This window comes from Teleopsis dalmanni, chromosome X (assembly GCF_002237135.1).
Source record: "Teleopsis dalmanni isolate 2A chromosome X, ASM223713v2, whole genome shotgun sequence".
NCBI classification, from domain to species: Eukaryota; Metazoa; Arthropoda; class Insecta; order Diptera; family Diopsidae; genus Teleopsis; species Teleopsis dalmanni.
Genome location: NC_051848.1, coordinates 44,084,823 through 44,105,978, shown reverse-complemented (window position 1 = coordinate 44,105,978; position 21,156 = coordinate 44,084,823). Strand labels below are relative to the sequence as shown.

At 30.6% G+C, this 21,156-nt stretch overlaps 1 protein-coding gene across 3 annotated transcripts; it reads left to right on the top strand.

The window, feature by feature from the left end:
* The first annotated feature begins 4,230 nt into the window (after positions 1 to 4,230).
* On the top strand, positions 4,231 to 14,070 carry LOC119687236 (protein expanded). 3 transcript variants are annotated; one of them, XM_038101495.1, is made up of 6 exons: positions 4,231 to 4,284; positions 7,714 to 7,850; positions 7,924 to 8,069; positions 9,043 to 9,122; positions 9,182 to 12,854; positions 12,912 to 14,070. In XM_038101495.1, the coding sequence occupies exons 2-6, from the start codon at positions 7,759 to 7,761 to the stop codon at positions 13,556 to 13,558; spliced, it is 4,638 nt and encodes a 1,545-aa protein (XP_037957423.1). In that variant the 5' UTR covers positions 4,231 to 4,284; positions 7,714 to 7,758; the 3' UTR covers positions 13,559 to 14,070. The 3 variants fall into 3 exon arrangements, with proteins under 3 accessions (XP_037957423.1, XP_037957421.1, XP_037957422.1); XM_038101493.1 differs by lacking the exon at positions 4,231 to 4,284 and adding an exon at positions 4,413 to 4,555; XM_038101494.1 differs by lacking the exon at positions 4,231 to 4,284 and adding an exon at positions 4,595 to 4,685.
* The last annotated feature ends 7,086 nt before the right edge of the window (positions 14,071 to 21,156 follow it).

The following is a 21,156-nucleotide window of genomic DNA, read 5'->3' as shown; positions in this document are numbered from 1 at the left end:
AAACAAATTATTTAAAGCCGGAAAGCACTGCAACCTGAATAGATTATTGAGCAATACATATAATAATATATGCTATCGAATCGAGGATTGCTGTGCTCGAGTCAAATTTTCTGTAGTAATCTTTCTGGAATATCAAAGTTCTCGATGCTTCGAATGACTCGAACGATACTTTAAGTTCTAATGTATTGTGTATGCAATTGAGTTTAAATGAAAAGTGTTGAGTAAGTAAATAATAATAAATGATAATAATAGATAATAATTTTTTCTTGTTTTATTTTCATTTCATGATTTGCGATCGTTGCCGTCAATCACAATAATAAATATATATACATATGTGGTAACTTGAGAGCTTTGTATAAACACTTATTCGAATAATAAAACATTTACTAAGACAATTAGTCACATACAAAACTGATGTGAAGCAATATAGCGAATATAACAGATATTATAAACATGAATTTGATTCATAATAGTTTAATTGATAATAGTTGGTATATACTACAGACCGACCATATATAACTATAGTTCACACCTTTTATAATATTTTTTCTGTAATCGAATATGTACACTTTAGTCACTATAATTTGTTAAGACAGCACAATCCATTTGTTTTGTGGGTAAAATATTACAATGTCTAAGTCTATTTTTTGTTTTCCTAACATCAAATAAATACAATAGCTTCTGACTGATCTATGCTTCTTCAGACATAGATCAAAGACAGGCAGAAAAAACGAGACTTTGAGGTTCCGTTTGTTGCCAACTAGAACTGATATTTTGTTTTTTTCAGACAGATTCATTTTGTTGACTTTATAGACTTGACAGCTTAACTCTGTTATGCTAAGAAAGTCTGACTTGCCGTAGTTGTAAGGTCGGAAAAGCTCTTTAACCTGACGGTTACCCGAAGTGTTATGCCAATAGCGAGTGTTTTCAGTTTAAATATACTTTCCTGAAAGAGATGTAGTTATGGATTAAATTATAATAAACTAATGCTTCAGTTTACAGAATTGAATAACTGTTTCTAAACTCAAATTGTAGCATGATCGGGTATCCAACAAATGACTAGCCAGTTTTTACTTGAGCAGCGGCTGCATGGTCATATTCAGGATTGTGAACAAGGGAAACTGTGATATAAAAAATAATAATTTTTAAAAAATTGCATAAAATGATTTTAAGAAGGTCAATTGAAAATGAAATGCATTTATTTTACTGTAGGAATACACTTGTGTTGAATACACCTGCCTGGCGAAGTTAATAAGACTTCAGACAGGGAAGACTCTTATAATAAAATATTTTTTTGTGCCACACATTAAGGGAGGTAATTGTACCATTGGCTCAGTCTTGACTATATACTTGATTTGTAGTGTGTTAAAATTCCATGATCTATCTATCTACCATCTATTCTATTGGCGATTTCTATGCCAGGAATCAGTTTACAAATATGAGAGTAAGAACTCAAGTGCAAGGGAGTGTAAATTTTAATTTGCATTTTGAAGATATTATAATCACAATTCTTAAAGTTCTTAATCATATCCTAATTATTTCGTATCTACCTTTAATTAATACTCCAACCTTCTGTAAGTGTCTAAAAGCAAAGAAATTATTTTCTTGCAAAAAAAAAAAAGTGAAAGATGCGTTTAGATGGATTAAACTTAAAATTAATTAGAATATTTAATTGTGATATGTCGTTTCGTAAATGACTCTTCTATTCTCAGAGCATACACTCGTAATACTCATGCCTTGGTTCCAAATTTACGGGAACAGAATTTAAAGCGAAAAATGACAACACTAATCCTGCTGGTGCAAGCGTGGCTCCATGTGTATTCACAATACCTGATTTTCTTCTTTATAGTACGCTGACATTGTAATACGATGATGGCTGGCTGGTTCTCTAATCAATTAACGTCGAATAATTTTTAAACTCGAATTACCATTTTAAATTAATATTTCATTTCTGCCGTAGTTTTCATTTTCATTTTTCTTTTTTTTTGTTTGCATAAGTTTTGGTTCAATTAATATTACAATATGGATCCAATATATATATATAAACTCATAACAGTTATAGTACAGCAAGTATATTTCAATAAGTAAGCTTTATATTTCACATCTTGAAGGATATTTCCATCTTTATTCATTGTCGATCAAAATTAATAAATATTTCTTCACTAAACTTATTGTTAACTTCGATTTTCTACCGTGGGAAACCAACATCAATAATATCAGAAAAGTAATTACTTTACTAAAAAATTAATTACTAAAAATTAATATTTGTGAAAACCTTTTCAAGTATAATCCAGTAAATTTCGACGAATTAAAATACACAGACCGCTTTCATTCGTTGCTATTTGTAACACCGGGTCTCCACCACTAACTATTATGTTTACATCTTTGAGGAACGTTATTTTTTTAGAAAAAATCACTTTCGTCCCTTATAACCGATGTATATCATTATTTCTCTATTGTTGTTTTTGTAGTTTGGGTAGCTTCTCTGTATTTGAAAAAGTGTGATTGGCTATTTAAACAGAACCGTAATGAAGACAAGCGGTTCCGAAAATAAGATCTGGCCCGGATTGTTTTTTTTTTTTTGGTAAGAGTAGGCAAACGATACTGTGTTCGATAAATTATTCGTAAACTCTTTGCAAGATAAATTATTTTATTATATCGTTATTCATATTTCAAACTCTTTGACTAGCCTTACTTTGGCAAAAAATTAATTTTTCCCATTCTCATTTTTTTTCCTTTGGGCAATAAACCGTTTCGGAATTTTCTTGGATCTGTGTAAATTTCTATGTACAATATTTATGAATTCGTAAATAATTTGATTGGATTTTTATGGATTTATAAGATTTTGTAGAGATTTATATAGATTAGTATAGATTTGCATTAATTTGCATTAAATTATATTAATTTTAATAGACTCCAATAAATTTGTACGAACTTCCGTAAAATTTCCATAGATCAGCATAAATTTATACAGATTTATTTGTATTTCAAAATATAATATATTCCATAAATTCGTATAAATCTCTATGAAGTTTTATGAATTCATATAGCTTTGTATTAATTTATATATAAATATATATAATATATAATATAATATATATAATATATATAATATATATATATATACAATATATAAATATATATTGTATGGATTACTAGAAACTGTTTTAACACTGTTGTTTATTAAAATAATTTTTTTTTCAATTACAGAAATGATCCGAAAGCACCCATTCGAAGTACAGTTCCGGTTTCGTGCCCGGCAACTATAAATTTGTATGGATTTTTGTGAACTTTTTCAGTGCCCCTTCTTTCAATTTAAAACGAATTGAAGAACTACTATATGCTTATATATTATATATTTATTATTAATGCTTAATTGCTTTATAATAAGATTAACATTTTTTTTAAATACATCGAAAATATTCAACCGAAATACATCTCTAGATTCCGACCTGACATCTATAAGTTCATATGGATTTGCAGAATTTTGCATGTGATTGTACGGGTTTCGATGATTTTGTTAGTATTCATAAATGTAAATGTAAACTCGTTACATATTTATAATTTATTTTTAATTTTATATAATTTATTTATGATTTATAATATATTGTATTATATTAAGTACATAACATGGTGCAAGTTTATTATTATTATGCTTTTATTGTTTTCTAAAGGATAAACAAAGTTTTGTTTAATATGTTTCTCGCATAAAATCTAATTTCATTTAATAGAATTAAAAGGTTACTTTTATATACAATAAATAAATTTATTGCCTTTTTATTCCTAGTTACGAGGAGAGGTTTCGTTAAACCTCATCTTTTAATATTTTTTTTAAAACTTTAATCCATTCATTCCTCTTCAATTGCAAAGCATGTTTGAAGCAAGCTATGTACTTTTGTTGCTCCATTCCACTTTAGTTTTAAATCAAAACAACCTAGTGTCGAATAAGATTTGTTTATTTTTTTACAGTAATGAAAATAAAATATTTGAATATATATATAAAAACAAGTTTCTTTCCTTCCACATTCTTTACACGAGAACGCCTGCATTAACTTCGCTTTTCCAAAGGTTCTATATGTCACATTTTTGTTTTTTGTGTAACAAAAATGCTCATGCATACAATATTTGTGTAATCTTGGTACGGCGAATTAATTTCGTTTCGATCAGTTCCATTTCCAATTCGTTTCGTTGGTCGTGAGGCCAAGTTGGCGCTGGTCACATTTCCCAAGCAGAGGAACATGTAAATTTGTCAATACTTGAATGGAGAATGTAAAACAGGAATGTGTATGTATACTTCATGTGCGGAGAGAAATATTATACACTTGACTCCGATATCTCTGGTCTTGGCTTGAAAGAATTTATTTTGAGATAAAAATATGAGAGAATATTAAATTATTCTAAAATCAACAAGTCAGTCTGGTTTTCTATGTGTTTCAGAAAGCAAGCGGTGTCATGTTTTGTATTTAAGAAGTTATTTTTGTGATATAAATTTTAAATTGCATATTAAAGGAATTCTCTATTAAAGCCGTGATATTATGTGTTACTTTAAATTGTGGTAAATACTCAAATAGGTGCATAAGTTTTATTGAAAATCAAAAATATATATCTATGAGATTTACAACAAATTCCGACAACCAACAAAACACACCTTAATTAATTTGTTTTAACTACAAACTACAATAAAAGTTAGTTGAATTAAAATATTTGTGCATTTTTGTAGATAATTTCGAAAGATCTGAACACATTTGTATATATTCATATTCATATTCATATATGTGTGCGTGCGTGTGTGTATTTGGACTTATTGAAAGATTTTGTATTAACAAGCTAAATTATCGTGGCGATCGCAATGAGCAATGGAACGCCAGGCAAATGGATCGTGAGATTTGTTCGCCAAGGTAGCGTGTTACCATTTTAAATGGAATGGCGTTTGTTTACCTTGCTCCAGTAAGCATACTATTTGGCTTTGCATATGAGATTTTCCGTAAAACAAGCGTCTTCAAAAGTTGAATGTGCTCTCCTACCAAAATCATAGCTCCCATACAAAAAAGTTAACAAAAATAAAAACTGCGTGGCCTAAAGAATTTACCCAATGGTAAGATTGGTGAAATTGTTAACTTGACTTGATTTTAACTAACGTTCGGGCTTGCTTTATAATTGCGAAAACTATATGTATTTAAAATGTTTTTCGGAAAAACATTCAAAATTTTCATTTTTCAACGAAAGTATTTTGTGCGCTGAAAGTTTTCCTTTTCAAATGTCCCATTCCGCGATCCTCTGTCTTTATGTGTGTGTACGCATATGTGGAAACATGGAAACATGTTAGACATGTTAAGTCGGCTTTAAAATGTGTCTTCCTTGTCTCTTTTTTGGTTTTAATTCCAATTCCTTTTTTCGGCTTTTAAAACATTACATACAACAACCTAAAAAACAAACAACAAAAATATTTTACAAAAACAAATTTTGTATGACATTCCATTGTGCAAAAACAAAATCACAAAAAATGAAATATTCTCAATATCGCCATTCTACAGTGTTTCGTTTTAGGGGCTCATTGCAAATGAAATCCCTAAATATGTGTGTACATTTAATAAATATAAATGGTATAAGATTTTAGTTCACTCAAGTGTCTGTTTCTCTAATCTATGACTTTATTTGTACATATATAATCATATATTTATTTATATATAAGTATATAATAAAATAAATAAATTTATATTTATTTCTTTATATAGATAATCATCTATTTAAATTTATATAAATATAATTATGTATATTAAATATATTATTAATACATTATTATATGTAATTATAATAATAATATAATAAATAAATATTAATAATGTATATAACTAGACTTATAAATATAAATAAATTTAAGTGGATGGTCATATATATAAAAAAAATGTAAATATATATATATATATATATATAATTATAGACAAATATTAGTGAAATAAACTGTAAAAATTAGAAATCCTTTTGCTATTTATATTTTATATATATATAGACCTACACTCATATTAACAAACATAAATAGATAGTATTGTATAAAAAAAATTAATAAAAGTATGGAGTGTGATTTATGTATCGAATAAGATTAAAAATAATTAGTTGGTGATTTTTAATTGTCAAAAGCATGGGTTCTAAAAAGTTTTGTGGTCTTCGGGAATAAGCTAATGTTAATTTTAAAAGTGAGTTTTGTTGCATCTTTCGGGTTATAACAACATAACAATTTGCTTTACTAATTTCAATTTTAAATATAATTATGTATTTTGATATTTTTTCGCTGTACAAAAAAGTATCTTTATCTTTAAAATGGAATAGAATAAAAGCTGTTCGGGTTCTGAGTTCCATGTAGCGTGAAGCACTCTAACCATAGCAGATCTATTAATACTTGCAATTGACTTTAACTAAATAGAAACCATTCAGTTAATGTTCTTATAAAGTGCAAAATGCATCTCATTGAGGATTGATATCTTTTCCATATATTTGATAAGGATTATAAGACGGTATTCTATATTGAAAGGTAGACATTTAATTTTAACTTTGCTCAATTTTCAATATTTTTTCCATAGATACTTGTGCTAAAAATCAAATACTTATCGTACCATTTTTTTTATTACATTTTAACATATTTGTTTATATACACATATAGTTGTATAAATGCGTATATCTTTGTGTATATGTCAATATGATTCATATTATTCATATGATATTTGAGATTATTTGAACGTTTAATGTAAACTTTGTTATAGACATTGCATTTTATGGAATGTATAATATATAATGTATATATGGTATATAGTATATTTATAGAGTTAAAGTGTGGTTTTTATTGTTATCTGTGTCGTTAAGTAATGTTAACTTGAATCTTCAAGTATAACCTTTGCTATGTTCTTAATTTTAAATTATAAAAACCATATTGAGTCAGTTAGAAAAGAGACCCTTATGATTTTGAACCTTTCCTTACTTAACGGTAGGTAATGGAGTACCATTTCATCCTCAGACCTTCCTAACCCTAGGCACTTGATTTTCAGTTTAGCTGTTATAAGAGAAATATCAATATCCGAAAAGTGAATTTTGGAAAGCAGTTTGCCTGCTTTAACAAGTTCGTCTGTTTTACAGTTGCCTAAGATATGTCTGTATTCAGTAGTCGTCCGTGTAGATTTCAACCCTGTTAACGGAGATAAAGCAAGTTCGTCTGTTTTACAGTTGCCTAGGATATGTCTGTGTTCAGTAGTCGTCCGTGTAGATTTCAACCCTGTTAACAGAGATAAATGTATGATGTATAAATGTATGAGGTATATAGCCTATTTATAATTCAGAGTTTACTTCGGTTTAGCTAAATAATGTATTAAAATGACCTTCACCAAGAGTTTAGGTTGTTAATCTGTCAATAGCATAAGTGAAACTTAACTGCATTACGAACAATTGATTAAAAATTATCTACAGATAAATGCATCAACTTCCCCATCCTATTAATCTACATTCAAGGATTATCAATACTCGCCATAAACTACTCCAATGCTGGATAACACCCCAGTAAAACTGCTTAGGTCTAATATAATTACTATAAAAACAAAAGTTGTATTTTTTAAAACCATTTATGACTTATTGAAGTTTTCAACGACAAGTTACATCAAATTTCCCATTGATCTTTTATAAACTCTTAAGCAACTATAATATCTGACAATTTCCTTATTCTTTTAGAAACGTATTTACAACTGACTTGTGTAATTTAAATAATGATGCAGCATGCGAGCTTTTTGCACTGTCAGCGCTCCGCTAGAAGCATGCGCGTCTTCAATCGAACAATTATCTCCTGGTTCCCGATTTTTGGCGTTAAAGTAAGTAGAACAAAAAAAAAAATAAGTTTTACACGATTATAATTTAATGTATTGTATTATTTATTTGTTTTAGGCTTTTAGGAAATCAACAACCCAAAACTCTTTATTACCTAGTCAATGCAAAGAGTCGAGTCCGAGAAGTTTATACGCAAACATGTCTACACTTCGCTGCTCAAGGAATGCAAGACACCGAACTTTTTGGCTTGGCTGTATTAATAGGTAAGTAATATACTTTCAGAATTTTCAATGATAATTTGAAAAAAGAACTTCAGTATATTGGATTACGTTTTTATTATCTGTAATATGTTTGTTGCAAGTCTCTTCTTTTCAGACTAAGCTTTACAATGTAGACTTTAAACTCTCTACACAGTTGCAGTATTCTACACAGTTGCAGACCAAAGTTGTCCTGCAACAAGGTTCTCAACAGGCCCCTGTCTAACATTTTTCAAGACGAACGATGATTCATACGTGTAGCAAGAGGTGTCCTAGCTCAGTTCAGATCAGTTACAGATCAGAACAGTTACTCATAAACACGTATATTTCTTATGCGTACCTAAACTGTAGCTCTACCCTCATAACGTTGCCCATATGTTCTTTTGCCGCATTGCATAAACAAACTTCAGTCCAATTGGCCTTTGTATGCACCGCATTGAGATGGTTAGGTTCTCTGTCTTCATCCATGCACATGGATCACATGCTAATGCATGTATTCGTCGTGTCATTGCTTTCATGTTATCTGCATTTCATGTCCTTGCGATTTAAGCTTTAGAAAGACCTGTGGTATCTTACCAAGGTTCTTATTTTTATTTGTTATTGTGGTAGCCCTTCAGGGGGTGGTGAACAGTACTTGATCATCGTGGCTGACAAGTGGGTCCGGGACCGTATACCTGATCGTTCTTGAAACATTGTTTATAGTGCTCAGAACCTGATTCTAAACTGATCCGTTTTATGAGGCTTTTATATATGCCGAGCTTCTACTTAAAAATAAATTTGTGATTCTGAATATTGGTTTTATAAGTCAGTGATATATTGGTGTACCTAATATTATGTTTTCATATTTATATTTATCGCTTAATATTGAGTTCATCGTTTAGACGTTTTAACTTTAATTTTTTAAATTAAATGTACGCTAAGTAATTATTATTGTTTAGTTATATAGCTTAATAATAAAACTAATGGAATATATTTTTAGATGGCGAGTATTTATTCACCGATCCCGAATGCAAACTTTCAAAATATGGACCGAAAAGTTGGCGCTCCTCACACACCCATGTAAGAGTATAATTTTTTATTACATACCAAATAATCTTAATAACATGTATAAATTTCAGGGTCTGGATGCAAATGGACGTCCACTGTTGGAATTATATTTTCGTGTGCAATTTTACATCGAGAAACCACCTATGTTAAAAGATGAAACATCCAAACATTATTATTATTTGCAGTTAAGGCACAATGTATTACAAGATAGTATAGTAGAACAATATTCCCAAGAGTCCATAATTTTATTAGCGGGCTTAGCCCTACAAGCTGATTTAGGCGATGCACCTATTGCTAAAGAAGTTGATTCAGATACAAATAATAAATGCTTTGAAAAAGAAATGGTTTCTAAAACAGATGATAAGGAACAAACAATAGATTCGATCGTATGTCAACAGGAAGAATATGCAGAAGGTTCTGATTTATCAGACACCAATGTCTCGCCTAAAAAATCTGTTGCCGATCCTTCGGTAATTAATATGAAAATTTCTTCAGCAAAAACTACTTTATCTAAGACTGCAATCCGAAGAGAAAATTGTTTTACACAAATAAAAGCACTAACGCATTCACCATCTATTTCGTCAATAGCTCATAGTTTAGATCAGACTTGCATTATTCCATCAAAGAAAAATATACCAGTGATAAAAAATTATTTTTGTTTAAAAGACTACTTGCCAGTTGATTTCCACACAGCATTCGCAGTTGAAGCTGTTCATAATTGTCATCGCGAATATCGTGGCATGACCACTTCGGATGCCAAACTTCAATTTATTCAACAAGCCTGCAATCTTAATGAATTTGTGAATGCGCATACCTATCGGATGCGCAGGTCAAAAAGTGAAAATGGTCCTGGAGATTCGTGGATTGGCGTATATGCTAAAGGAATTAAAATTATTTGTGGGGACGATAATTCACAGAAACAAGTTACATTCCTTTGGCCAAGTATATCCAAGCTTTCGTTTGAGAGGAAAAAATTTGAAATTCGTTCCGAAGGGAAGAAAATTACACTTTACGCTACATCTGATGAAAAAAATAAAATGTTATTAATGCTATGCAAGGAAACACATCAGTTTAATATGAAGTTTTCCGCACGGCTTAAAGAAGTTATTAAACGACAGGAAGAACAACAAAAGAGCCAAAATGTGTGTTTTAGTCAGTCCCATAAAGTAAATTCGTCTTACAATAACGATCAACGCATATCTGTAATATCTAATACCAGTTCGAATACTACATCAGGAGTTGTTAGCGATCGTGTACATTCTGAAGATGAATTAGAGATCTTGATAAATAAACCAGTAACTTTTACGGCAGCATCAACTGAAAGTTTGGCGTTGGAACATCTTATTGAAAAATCAAATATTAGTAGACAACCCACACCTGAACGACAAGAAGTTTGCTTTGAAAAAGATTTGGATACTTTATCAATAGATAAAATACAAAATCAATACTTGAATTCCTCTAAAACTAAAGACACAACTAGTTTGCATCGTAAAGGAAACTCTCAAGGCTCTTCTAGTTGCAAAACTTTAGTTGTCCCACTATCGCCAGAAACATTACCATTAAATGCTCAAGAATCTTTATCAACACGCACAATTATCTGTCACAATTCCCTACAAAGAAGTAATTCAACTTCGAGCAGTCTGCAGTTGAGTTTTAGTCACACAGCACAAAACTCTATCGTCAGTGAATCCGAATTGACTCACATTAAGCTTGACTATAATTTACCAAACGCAAAAGAAACTGAAAGTGTAGTTGACATATATTCGATAGCAAATGGTGCTCCTCCGACGGAGACTTCAGGAGTTTATACTATGGCTTCCAGTGAATTGACAGAGCAATCATTTGACATTTGTGAATCTGTAAAATACTGCACTTATGAAGCGCTGGAAGCGGATAAGAATAAATTTATTGGGTCTGAGCACAAATTCGATTCTGGTAATGAAGAAGCGCTTCAAAATAAAATTGACAAAGATGTTTTTCGTTTACGTTCCGATTCATGTGCAAGCGTTAGTGAGTCTTTTCGTGGGGATGGTAGTGATCCAAATGATAAGCATACACTGCTCTCAGCTGAAGAACTTACTGATTTAATTGTTGGTCGAAGCAATCATCATTGCTCAAAAAATGAATCAACTAAACTTAGTTCTAGCTGTGATTACGTGACATTGCCATTAATTATGAGAGGTGAATCATACATAAAAGGACATGAAGACACGGCACCTATGGAAGATCTTGATGATATCCTAAGCAATTTGTCAAAAGAAGAGAGTCAGTCAGTTGAAAAAACTGTACTAAAAGATCCAAACATTCCTTTAAGAAATCATAATAGAACATCAGCACCTTACATGACTTGCCAAGAAAAAATTAAATATCGTTCTTCTATTCAAGGTTCCAAACTTTCAAACTCTAAAGCATCAATTCTATCATACCCCAAATCATATGTGCCATTTGAAACTGCAGTAACTACAAATATAACAAATCCCACAGAATTTATGGTTGTCCCACCTAAAACTACCAACTCCCTTAAGAATCCACCGCCATACACTAAGGAGAAACATACAATTCCTGACATATATGCTAAACCCAATTCGTTTTCCACACACAGTTTGGGCAATATACGAAATGAATCTAAATGGGCACATAAACCAGAAGAAGCAACAGCACGGTTTATTACTTCTCGACCACAAATAAATGTTCTAAAAGCTCATACGAGTTTAGTAAAGGAAAATACAAGTCCTAGTTTTGCGGCTCCGACGAATTCATTGACAATGTCTGCCTCCACTTCATATAATCACATCCCGCAGTGCAATCTTGTTACTGATTCGCAATCCTCCGTAAATTTAAGTCAAAACTTATCGTATGTGAAAGTAACACCAATGAAACAGAGAACCATATCAAGTGGGCATATTGTTGTGCCGAAGACAATAAGCATTCCTTTAATGCCTTACGGTTTGGAAAATAAAGGCATTTACGCAATACAACAATCATCGTTATCGAATATTGCTTATGCAGACAAACAGCCAACGCATACTTGCCTTTATATGCCAGTAATTGAACCAGGTCAATTATTTCCACCACCACCATCAACAATACCACGTCAACCACCACCGCCACCTCCTCCTCCACCACGATTGTCTAAAACACAATTAGAATTATATCAGCAATCGTATAATAGAGATCCCGATTATAGAATATATGCAAGTAAAGACGCAGCTTTTAGTCACAAGGACTATGTGGATGCAAATTACAATTCATTTCCTCATACGGTTCCACCAATGTCGGTTCCACCACACCCATCGTATCTCCACTTTCATATGAATCGTAAACAGCCTAGCGAGCGAGGATCATACAGAGGACATAAAAACTATTGCAGTACAGAGTACCTGCCAATGTCAATATCATCACACTCACGTTTCGCTTCAACACAAAATTTGTCTGATACTTATGTACAACTGCCCAACACATATTTGCCTCTTTATCCCACTTCCATGACAAGTTTGTATTCATCTTGTGAGCCTCCACCACCAATATCTCCATCAAATGTTAAACTAAACACTTCCACAATGTTTTCGAGATCTCGTTCCGACGATAATATTTTGGGTTCGATAAATCCATTTCAGGGAAGAAGACGTATGCCACCACCACCTCCACCGTTACCACCACCGCAAATATTGTCACCACCTCCATACATTGATCGTAGATTGAAAAAATTAAGAGCCCCACAATGTGATGCAATGCCCCCTCCAAGTAAGCGTGTTAAAATTATATTTGCTAATTTATTTTAAAATATTTTTATTTTTAAAGTTCCACGCAAGCCTAAAAATGATTTAAGTTTTCTAAAAACCACAAATCAAACATCGGCTCTGCCATTTAGTTCCAGCAATAAACACAACTCAATTGGACTATCCCAAAAAGTGATCGTGGGGCAGTGCGCTGTAGAGCTTCAAAATGCCAACATGCAGAAAAATCGCATGTCCAGTATAACTGTTAGCTGTGACGCATTAAATATTTCCGAAAACTATCCGCATAATACATCAACAAAATCAAATCATGATACTGGTATAAATCGTAACTCCAATTCTTCTGATGCTTCTGCGTCTACTTCCAACATTGATATTGCGCTTATTCGGGAGCAAAGCAGATACCTTGATTTGCCATTGATATCTGCCCTGTGTAATGATCGTACACTGTTTTCGCAAACAAATGCGGCAGACACAAAACTCACACGTTGCAATGAAAGCGCTTGCCACACAAATCAAAAAGTGGGAGACACAATAAAGAATAACGGCCAGAACTCTAACTTAACTTCTGGAGCAACTTTACTTGCCATTACGCCGCATAAGAAATCAATCAGTCATCGCTATCCAAATGATAGGTTACCTCCTCTACCGACACAGAGCGCCGAGGCGAACATCTGTACGTCGAACTCGGCTTTACTCAACCGACATTAAAAACCGAGCAGTACGACTGCTCAACTAATTACTTAGATATTACAGCTTAAATATGTAATAATATTTATATTTTAATTTTTTAAGAACTGTTGAAAAACATATTTTGCCATTTCATATTATAAATATTTTATAATAATGTATGTATTTTAAACAATGCTAATTTAAGTTAGCAAGTAACAAACTTCTTAGTTAAGATAGCAACAAATAACAGCAACGTACTTGTACTATTTTCCACGGTGCTTCAAGGGACGTCGTAGATGGGATATATGAATTCAAACATTGAATATTATCCACCGTATTATCCACTCATTCACGCAGTTTAATTCTGTACTGCAGGAATGAATAAAATGAAGGAAAAGCTACAGACTTAAGTCAAAGGGAAATATACTCAAAACTGCACTACGCAGATCGTCGTCCATTCCAGGGTATTGAAGTTAAATTTGCTTTTTGATATATGTAATATGTAAGGTTACTGTTTGATTGTGCTCTGAAAATATCATAAATTTTTAAAATTAAAATTTTTGCCATTATTTATTTATTATTTATTAATAGTTACTCTTGATTTTCTTGCCGTTCATCAGACCTAATTATTAACTATTACTTATTTTCGCCTTTTTCATGACCTATCTATCTTCACAGTCATGATACTGGTATAAACCCACTTTTAAAGGGTAATCTCAGTGGTTTCTTTTTCTATATATGTTATAACAAAGCCCATATAGCTTTGTTCATAAAAGGTTATCAGGATACTGCATAATGGGGTACGATGGGAAAAATAATATGGAGTGGGGTAGGAGTAGGATTGAGGAAATAGACAGGAATGTTGAATTGGATTCAGGTACACAAATTTTATAGTTATAAATTAATAGGACTCAGATCGACAACGTCTTGTAAAATATGTATTTTATAATATTATAATATATATATATATTAACTGTTCCACATGTGGTTGTATTTCAATTCATCTTGGATTAATTTCATCTCAACCAATGAAAAACGTTTTTCGAAAATTACGGTTACAAATCATGAATATCAACATACTCACACCATACCAAAATATAGCTATGGCGGATTACTACTATGACAAAATTTGATCCCTTTTAAATTCATTAATTTAAATTTTTCTTTGTTTTTCGAAGTTTAGGAGTAGATTAAATATTTATTAAAAATCTACAATTATGAATCTGAATATAGTTATAAGTATACATCATTATCTTTCCGTAAATTCCAATATCTTCTTGTAAGCATCTCAGTAGTAAAGTTGGTACTTTAAGCTAGATATGGGTACATGTATAAGTAGTGTGATACAATACTACTGATCTTTGCAAACTGAGTAGCCTATAATTAATCTATACGAGGCTATTAGATCAGGAAACTTAAAAGAAGAAATTTTGATTTCCTTTGTTTAAAGCGTTGATTATATATATAAATATAAATAATAAATAAATAATATAATATAATATATAATACAAAATATATATAATATACATTTATATAATATTTATATATATTTATATAATATATTTATTATTTATGTTAATCAAAGGAGAACTGGTATTCTGACCATGCTATAAGGCTCAACTGATGAGAATATTGTAAATAGTTTTATTTATAATGTTAAGACTATAAGTTCTGGAGAAAATAGAATTGATAGAAATTGGTTCAAATATTTCCATACGCTATCGCTTTAATTTTTGTCTAATTAAGTCTGGGATGTACTGTATACATAGAAATGTGCCAAAGGAGGAAAGTTAGAACACCTTTCTATATGTATTTATTAATCTTGTGTCAACAATTCTCATTTAAGTCATTAGATATTTTAAGTCATATATTTATATGATCCCTCACCTCAGATGTTTTTTAATAACAGTCGTAACAAAAATAATAATGACAATTTTCTTTAGGAACAAACAGGTTAATCTGTCAAAGCTCCACAATAATCTAATGTAAACGTAGATGAGTTTTTCAAGACCTTGAAATAAGATCGCATAAAATAGAAACTGTAGTCTCATCTGCAGTGTGTATTAGAGAGTAGTACAAATGATGTTGAGCAAGTTGTCCTAAATTCCTTTAGATAGTGAATATCCAAAACTGATCTGGGGTTTTTGTTGCTTCTTTCTAAAGGCTTTTTGACGGTCTCTTTAAGGTATGTAGAATATAGACTTCATATTTTGTAAGTAGAGTTGTAAGTAAGTTTTTAGTAGAACTCTAATATTTTGTTAGGTATGCGCCTTATGTGATATATATACATAATATTTTTTTTCTGATTTATACAAAATCAATTCATATATATTTAATTTTTTGTTATCTTTTGTTTGGTCAATAGAAATTATAAAGAAGATAAATAGGTGTCTATATTCCAACGATGTTCGATTTATTGAGTGCCTGGATAGAAGTGGACTGTGCTATAACTTAATACTATGCAAATGATTTAATTGTATTTAATCTAAGACATTAACTAAACTAAATCGAATTGAAACCAGCTCTTTTGATAAAGAGCTGATAACTGTACTGGACTTCCTAAACTATTACTATCAAAAGTCTTTTCTAAATAAATATTTAAATCTAAATATTTAAATCTGTGGGATTTGGAAAATATATAAATATATTTTGGGATTTCCCAAAATATTGGGAAGCTTCTTTAAGTCTGAGGACTCTTGCATTGTTTAACATATACCGATACTATACGCTTGGCAATATATTCACAGCGTGTTAACGAAAAATGATTGGGATATCTGAAGCTGTCCGTAAAACCTTCGGAAGGTATATAACAGTTTTTATATGCCCTTTGAAAGTATCATTGGGATATAATAATTCTATTATTAGATTATTTTGTATTATATTTACGGCGTGGAAAAACGATTCCGTGTAAAATTTAATACTTAATATATCTATTCTTGTTATATTTGCTTTATACAGAAGCTTTTTATTGGATTGGATTTTATTGGATTATTTTAATATCTGCACTCATTTAATTTTTTTTTTTTTTGTACCAATTAATTTTTGATCAAATCAGCATGTCTAGAATATCGGTATTGGTATTCCATTGGAAATTACCATTTATTGAGCTTAATTTGTCTGAAATATTTTCCACACACCGATGTGTAAGCTCTAAGTTAGGTTCTGTGAAATTTTCTTTTTTTTGTGATCTACCATATAATGGATTCAGATTTCACTTGGCAGTAAAGTGATAATAGAATGATGAAGGCTTGTAAATTATATGTGTGTTTTACATTATATGTGTATAAATTATATACATTAAATTACATAAATTTTAGTTGAAAGATGTAATTAACATTAGTAAGTGGTTTCACTTTAAAGTCAAAGCATTAAAGTCAAGTTCCATAAACGCTTTTAGAAGGAGGCCGGCTCATGTGTATCTCTACGCGTCAAGGTTAATAAGTTATTAACCAAATAAAGGGGCATACATAAATTAGATAAAAAACTGAAAACAAAAAAAAAAAAGAAAAGAAAATAAAAATAATTATGATGTTTATTTTTGTTACTTTATTTAATTATTTAATTTATGTACTTTTAATTGTTTGTACTTAAGGCAAACGCCGCAAATGTTTAACTGCTCATTAATCAATTCTGCGAAGTTGAGTTTAATTTCTTTTTTTGGTTTTATAATTTTTTTGTGGTTAAATGGTGATGCTCAAACTATTGGCGTTGCTGGTTCGGAGGCTGATGACAAACATTACGGTAATAAACATTTTTGAGAAGCTCAATTTGAATCATTTATTTCCCACTGAACGCAACTATTAAATTTCCTTAAATATACTAATTACAGATGCTTTAAATATAAAAATTGCAGTCAGCATCGCAAGCATTTCCGCAAGTGGCGAGACGCGGAATTACTTCATTTCACTATATATATATATATATATATATATATACTATAAAATATGCAAAATATCTCTAACAATAGAATCGGAATGTGATAATGCGCGGTTGCTAGCCGCAAGTATATTGAAAAGTTAAGATCTCTTTCGAGAAACTGCGTTCCTCCACGCTTGCCAATTGATGATGATTTTTATACTAAAATTAGACAATAATTATTTTCGTTTTGTTAAATATTAATTTTTTTATTATCGTACTAATTTTCTTTTCGAGTTATTGCCATGAAATTACAAACCGAGCAGCGTAATTATAGATCTCAGTTCCTATGCAACTTTTAGAGATGCACACTTCCTTCAATTTAGCGAGTTATGTAGCGTAGTTATTATGCGAATCATATAAAAAAAAACTGCACTTTGAGAATAGAGTTTCGCTTAACATAGTACGGATGAAAATATCCAATATATGCAAATTATGACATAAATCACTTCAAAAGTATCCGCAATTATAGAAATTATGCATTTTACGGCTTAATCTCTTCTATTTTGGTTGACGAACTTTAGTTACGGGTAATTTGCAATATTTGCATCATAAACAATGTTTTTTAACCTAACATTAGTGAAACATTAAAAAAGTACGTCCTTGAAAACTCCACCCACCACCCACGTGATTCTTGAGTTGGTCAGAAGTCTTGATTTAAAACAGTGGTTCCCAATCGGAGGTCGCGATGATTAAAAATTGTCCGTGAATCAAATTTAACAGGCATGGATACATAACTTGCGGTTTGTTCACTGACACCTCACTTATTAGAAAATAAGCACAAAAAATTTCCAAGTAATTATATACCTATTTTATAGCCTATATAATGTATCTATGCATTTATACAATTCATTATACATTATATTAAAGATGCATAGAGCATATTACAATAATCATACAATTAATTATTTTAAAACTATGTAACTCCTACAAAAATTATCATAGTGGTCCTTATTAAAAAAAAAAAAACGTTGGGAACCACTTCTTCAAAATATATAGTTACTTGTCAAATTAGTTTTTATTGAATATTTTTATTTATTAGGTGTTTCATATCAACGTGTTTAAACTTCAGTAGGTGATGCCTGGGTCTGAAAAACAAAAACAATCAATTGAATTTGTGATGGGTTTATTCTTAATATTTATTAAGATGTAAGTTGTCAAAAGTGTTGATATTTACTTAAGTATATGCTGCCAAACAGAAAGGTCCATTCTCAATATTTACTAATGAACAAGCTGTCAAAGAGTAAGGTATATTCTTAATATTTCCTGAGATCCAAGCTGTTAAAGAAGTGAGTCTATACTTATTATTCACTAAGGTACAAGGTGTCAAAAGGGGCAAGTCCATTTGTAACATTTACTAAGGTACAAGCTCTTAAAGGTACGAGCCTACTCTTAATATTTACTTAGGCATAAGCTGTCAAAGGGATAGGTCTATTCTTAATATTTACCAAGGTACATGCTATTGGAATTCCGAGTCTATTTTTAATAGTACTTCTTTAACTCCAAAAATGTACAAATATGCTATTTTGATTAAAGATCGTTTTTGGGTATATAGTTCTTTGGCACCTTGTAAATATTAATAATGGTGTCATACTAGTACGATTATTTTTTGTGTCTCGGATCAATGAACCATTTTCCGAAGCTAAGGTACACTGATACGGTACACAGTCAATTAGTTTTTAACTACTAGTTGTTATTAAAAATAACAGATAGATCAAACTATATGATACGAGTATGATTCCCTAGTGTTTAAAGTGTAAGCATCAGTGATCTCAATGGTATTCCCATCGCTTTCTTTGGTAAATACCTATACTTTATTGAGAAAAAAAATTAAAAATAAGAAAAGAGCAAAAAATTTAGAATTAAGTGAATCAATCAATTATTATAATTGGAAGTGGAAATACTATATAAGGATAAGTCCTTATTGAAATTGAACAAATAATCAGGTAAGGATTTTTTATCACTTTTCCATCTCTTCATTTGGAGAGAACTTAATCACTTGGTTCTTTGAAGAACTCAATGGTTTCGAATTGTATGTATTACCCGCATATGATAAAGACAGTTCTAAATAGGATTATGAGAAAAATATGTCCTTCATACATTAAATTTTGTATATTATTTCGAGTCATTATAATGTTGTAAGAAGAAAAATAGGGGTTTTATGATAGAATATGGATACGTTCTTTTAAAGTGCAAAGTAGACTTGATAAATATGTTGGATACATGTTTTCTATAAAAAAAATAGAAGAACTTTAATAAAAAATACATATTAAATATATATTACGCGTTTCGATACGTACATTTTATATGATCCTATAAAATCCTTACGTAGGATTTTTACGTTATGATTTCTTTATAGATCGCAAGTTTCGAAGCTTTGGGTCCTTACCCCCGAATGGAGGATTTTAATCTTATTAGGTCGGGGCATTTACAAAAGATGTGTTCGTAATTTTCTCTATCGTTCCTTAAAGCTTTTGCATTTTTTTTTTTAATGAACGTCTTTAAGTTTGTATATCCTTTTTTGTTGTAATTTTTTTTTATATAGATATTTGCATTGATTTTACATAAATCATTGCATAAATCACTAAGTATTGACAAATATTTAATCAATGATTAATTCGTTAGATACTTTGAAAAATAATTTTTATAAATATTTTTTATATTTTGATATGTAAACAATAATTTGCAAAACTTAATTATGAGTTAAAAAAACCTTGTCACGCTTATCAAAACAAACATAAATTAAAAAGCAAATAAATCAGTAATTAATAAAAATAAATCATGAAGTGCATAATCGGAAAATTCAAACGTATCCATTTCCATAATAAACACATAAGATATTCATAAAAAATATTGCATATTGTATACCTATACAGGGTCTATATTAGACCTGTATTCGAGAAATGTAGAATTAAAAGTTTTATGATTAAACGTTCGTTTCCAATAGACTAGCGCTTAGCAGTCTGCATCTTGGGAATGACAATAAACGGGGTACTAGTTCCCAACGGAGCGGAGAATTGCGACCATGATTGATCTTTTGTGGTGCAACAGACCCTAACCGAACAGTAGACATTCCGCCTTCCGAATGAAAGCCAGAATGTCAGCCGTTGTCATTATAAGCCTCCATCTTGGCTATTATTAAAAAACGACCCCGGATTATGCACTGCCTTTGTATAATCGGTCTCTGAAATGAACTACAAATCGAGTACCATATATACATATTTTAACGATGGATATTAGAAGAATGGTGAATAATAATATTTTAAGAATTAAGAGTTTTTAACTGAATTTTTTTTTGTTGACGCTTGAAATTCTGCACTTTGATTAATATAGTATTAAAAGTAAGATGGTTGTTGATTTTTAAACTAAGCATTCATGTTATCTGATTAATAAATACCAAATGTGCTAATACTGTATGTATAATATAATATATTAATATCTTATATTATCTAATCGTAAATAAATAAGTTCCCAACAAAAATGGTCTACTGGAGGAAAATCGCAGGTCCTGGGAGATAAAACCATACCTGCATTAAAGATAGTAACTTTAATAACTGTTTTTTCAAAACAGTGTTACGACTTTTTTTTACGATAGGTGGAAAGCATCAAGAGTCACATGGTGAGACTTTAATCCATTAAAATGAGAGATATGAGCAGGAGACTTACTACCTAGAGGACAAGCGAACGGTTGATAATTATATTACTTATAACAGAAGTTGTGA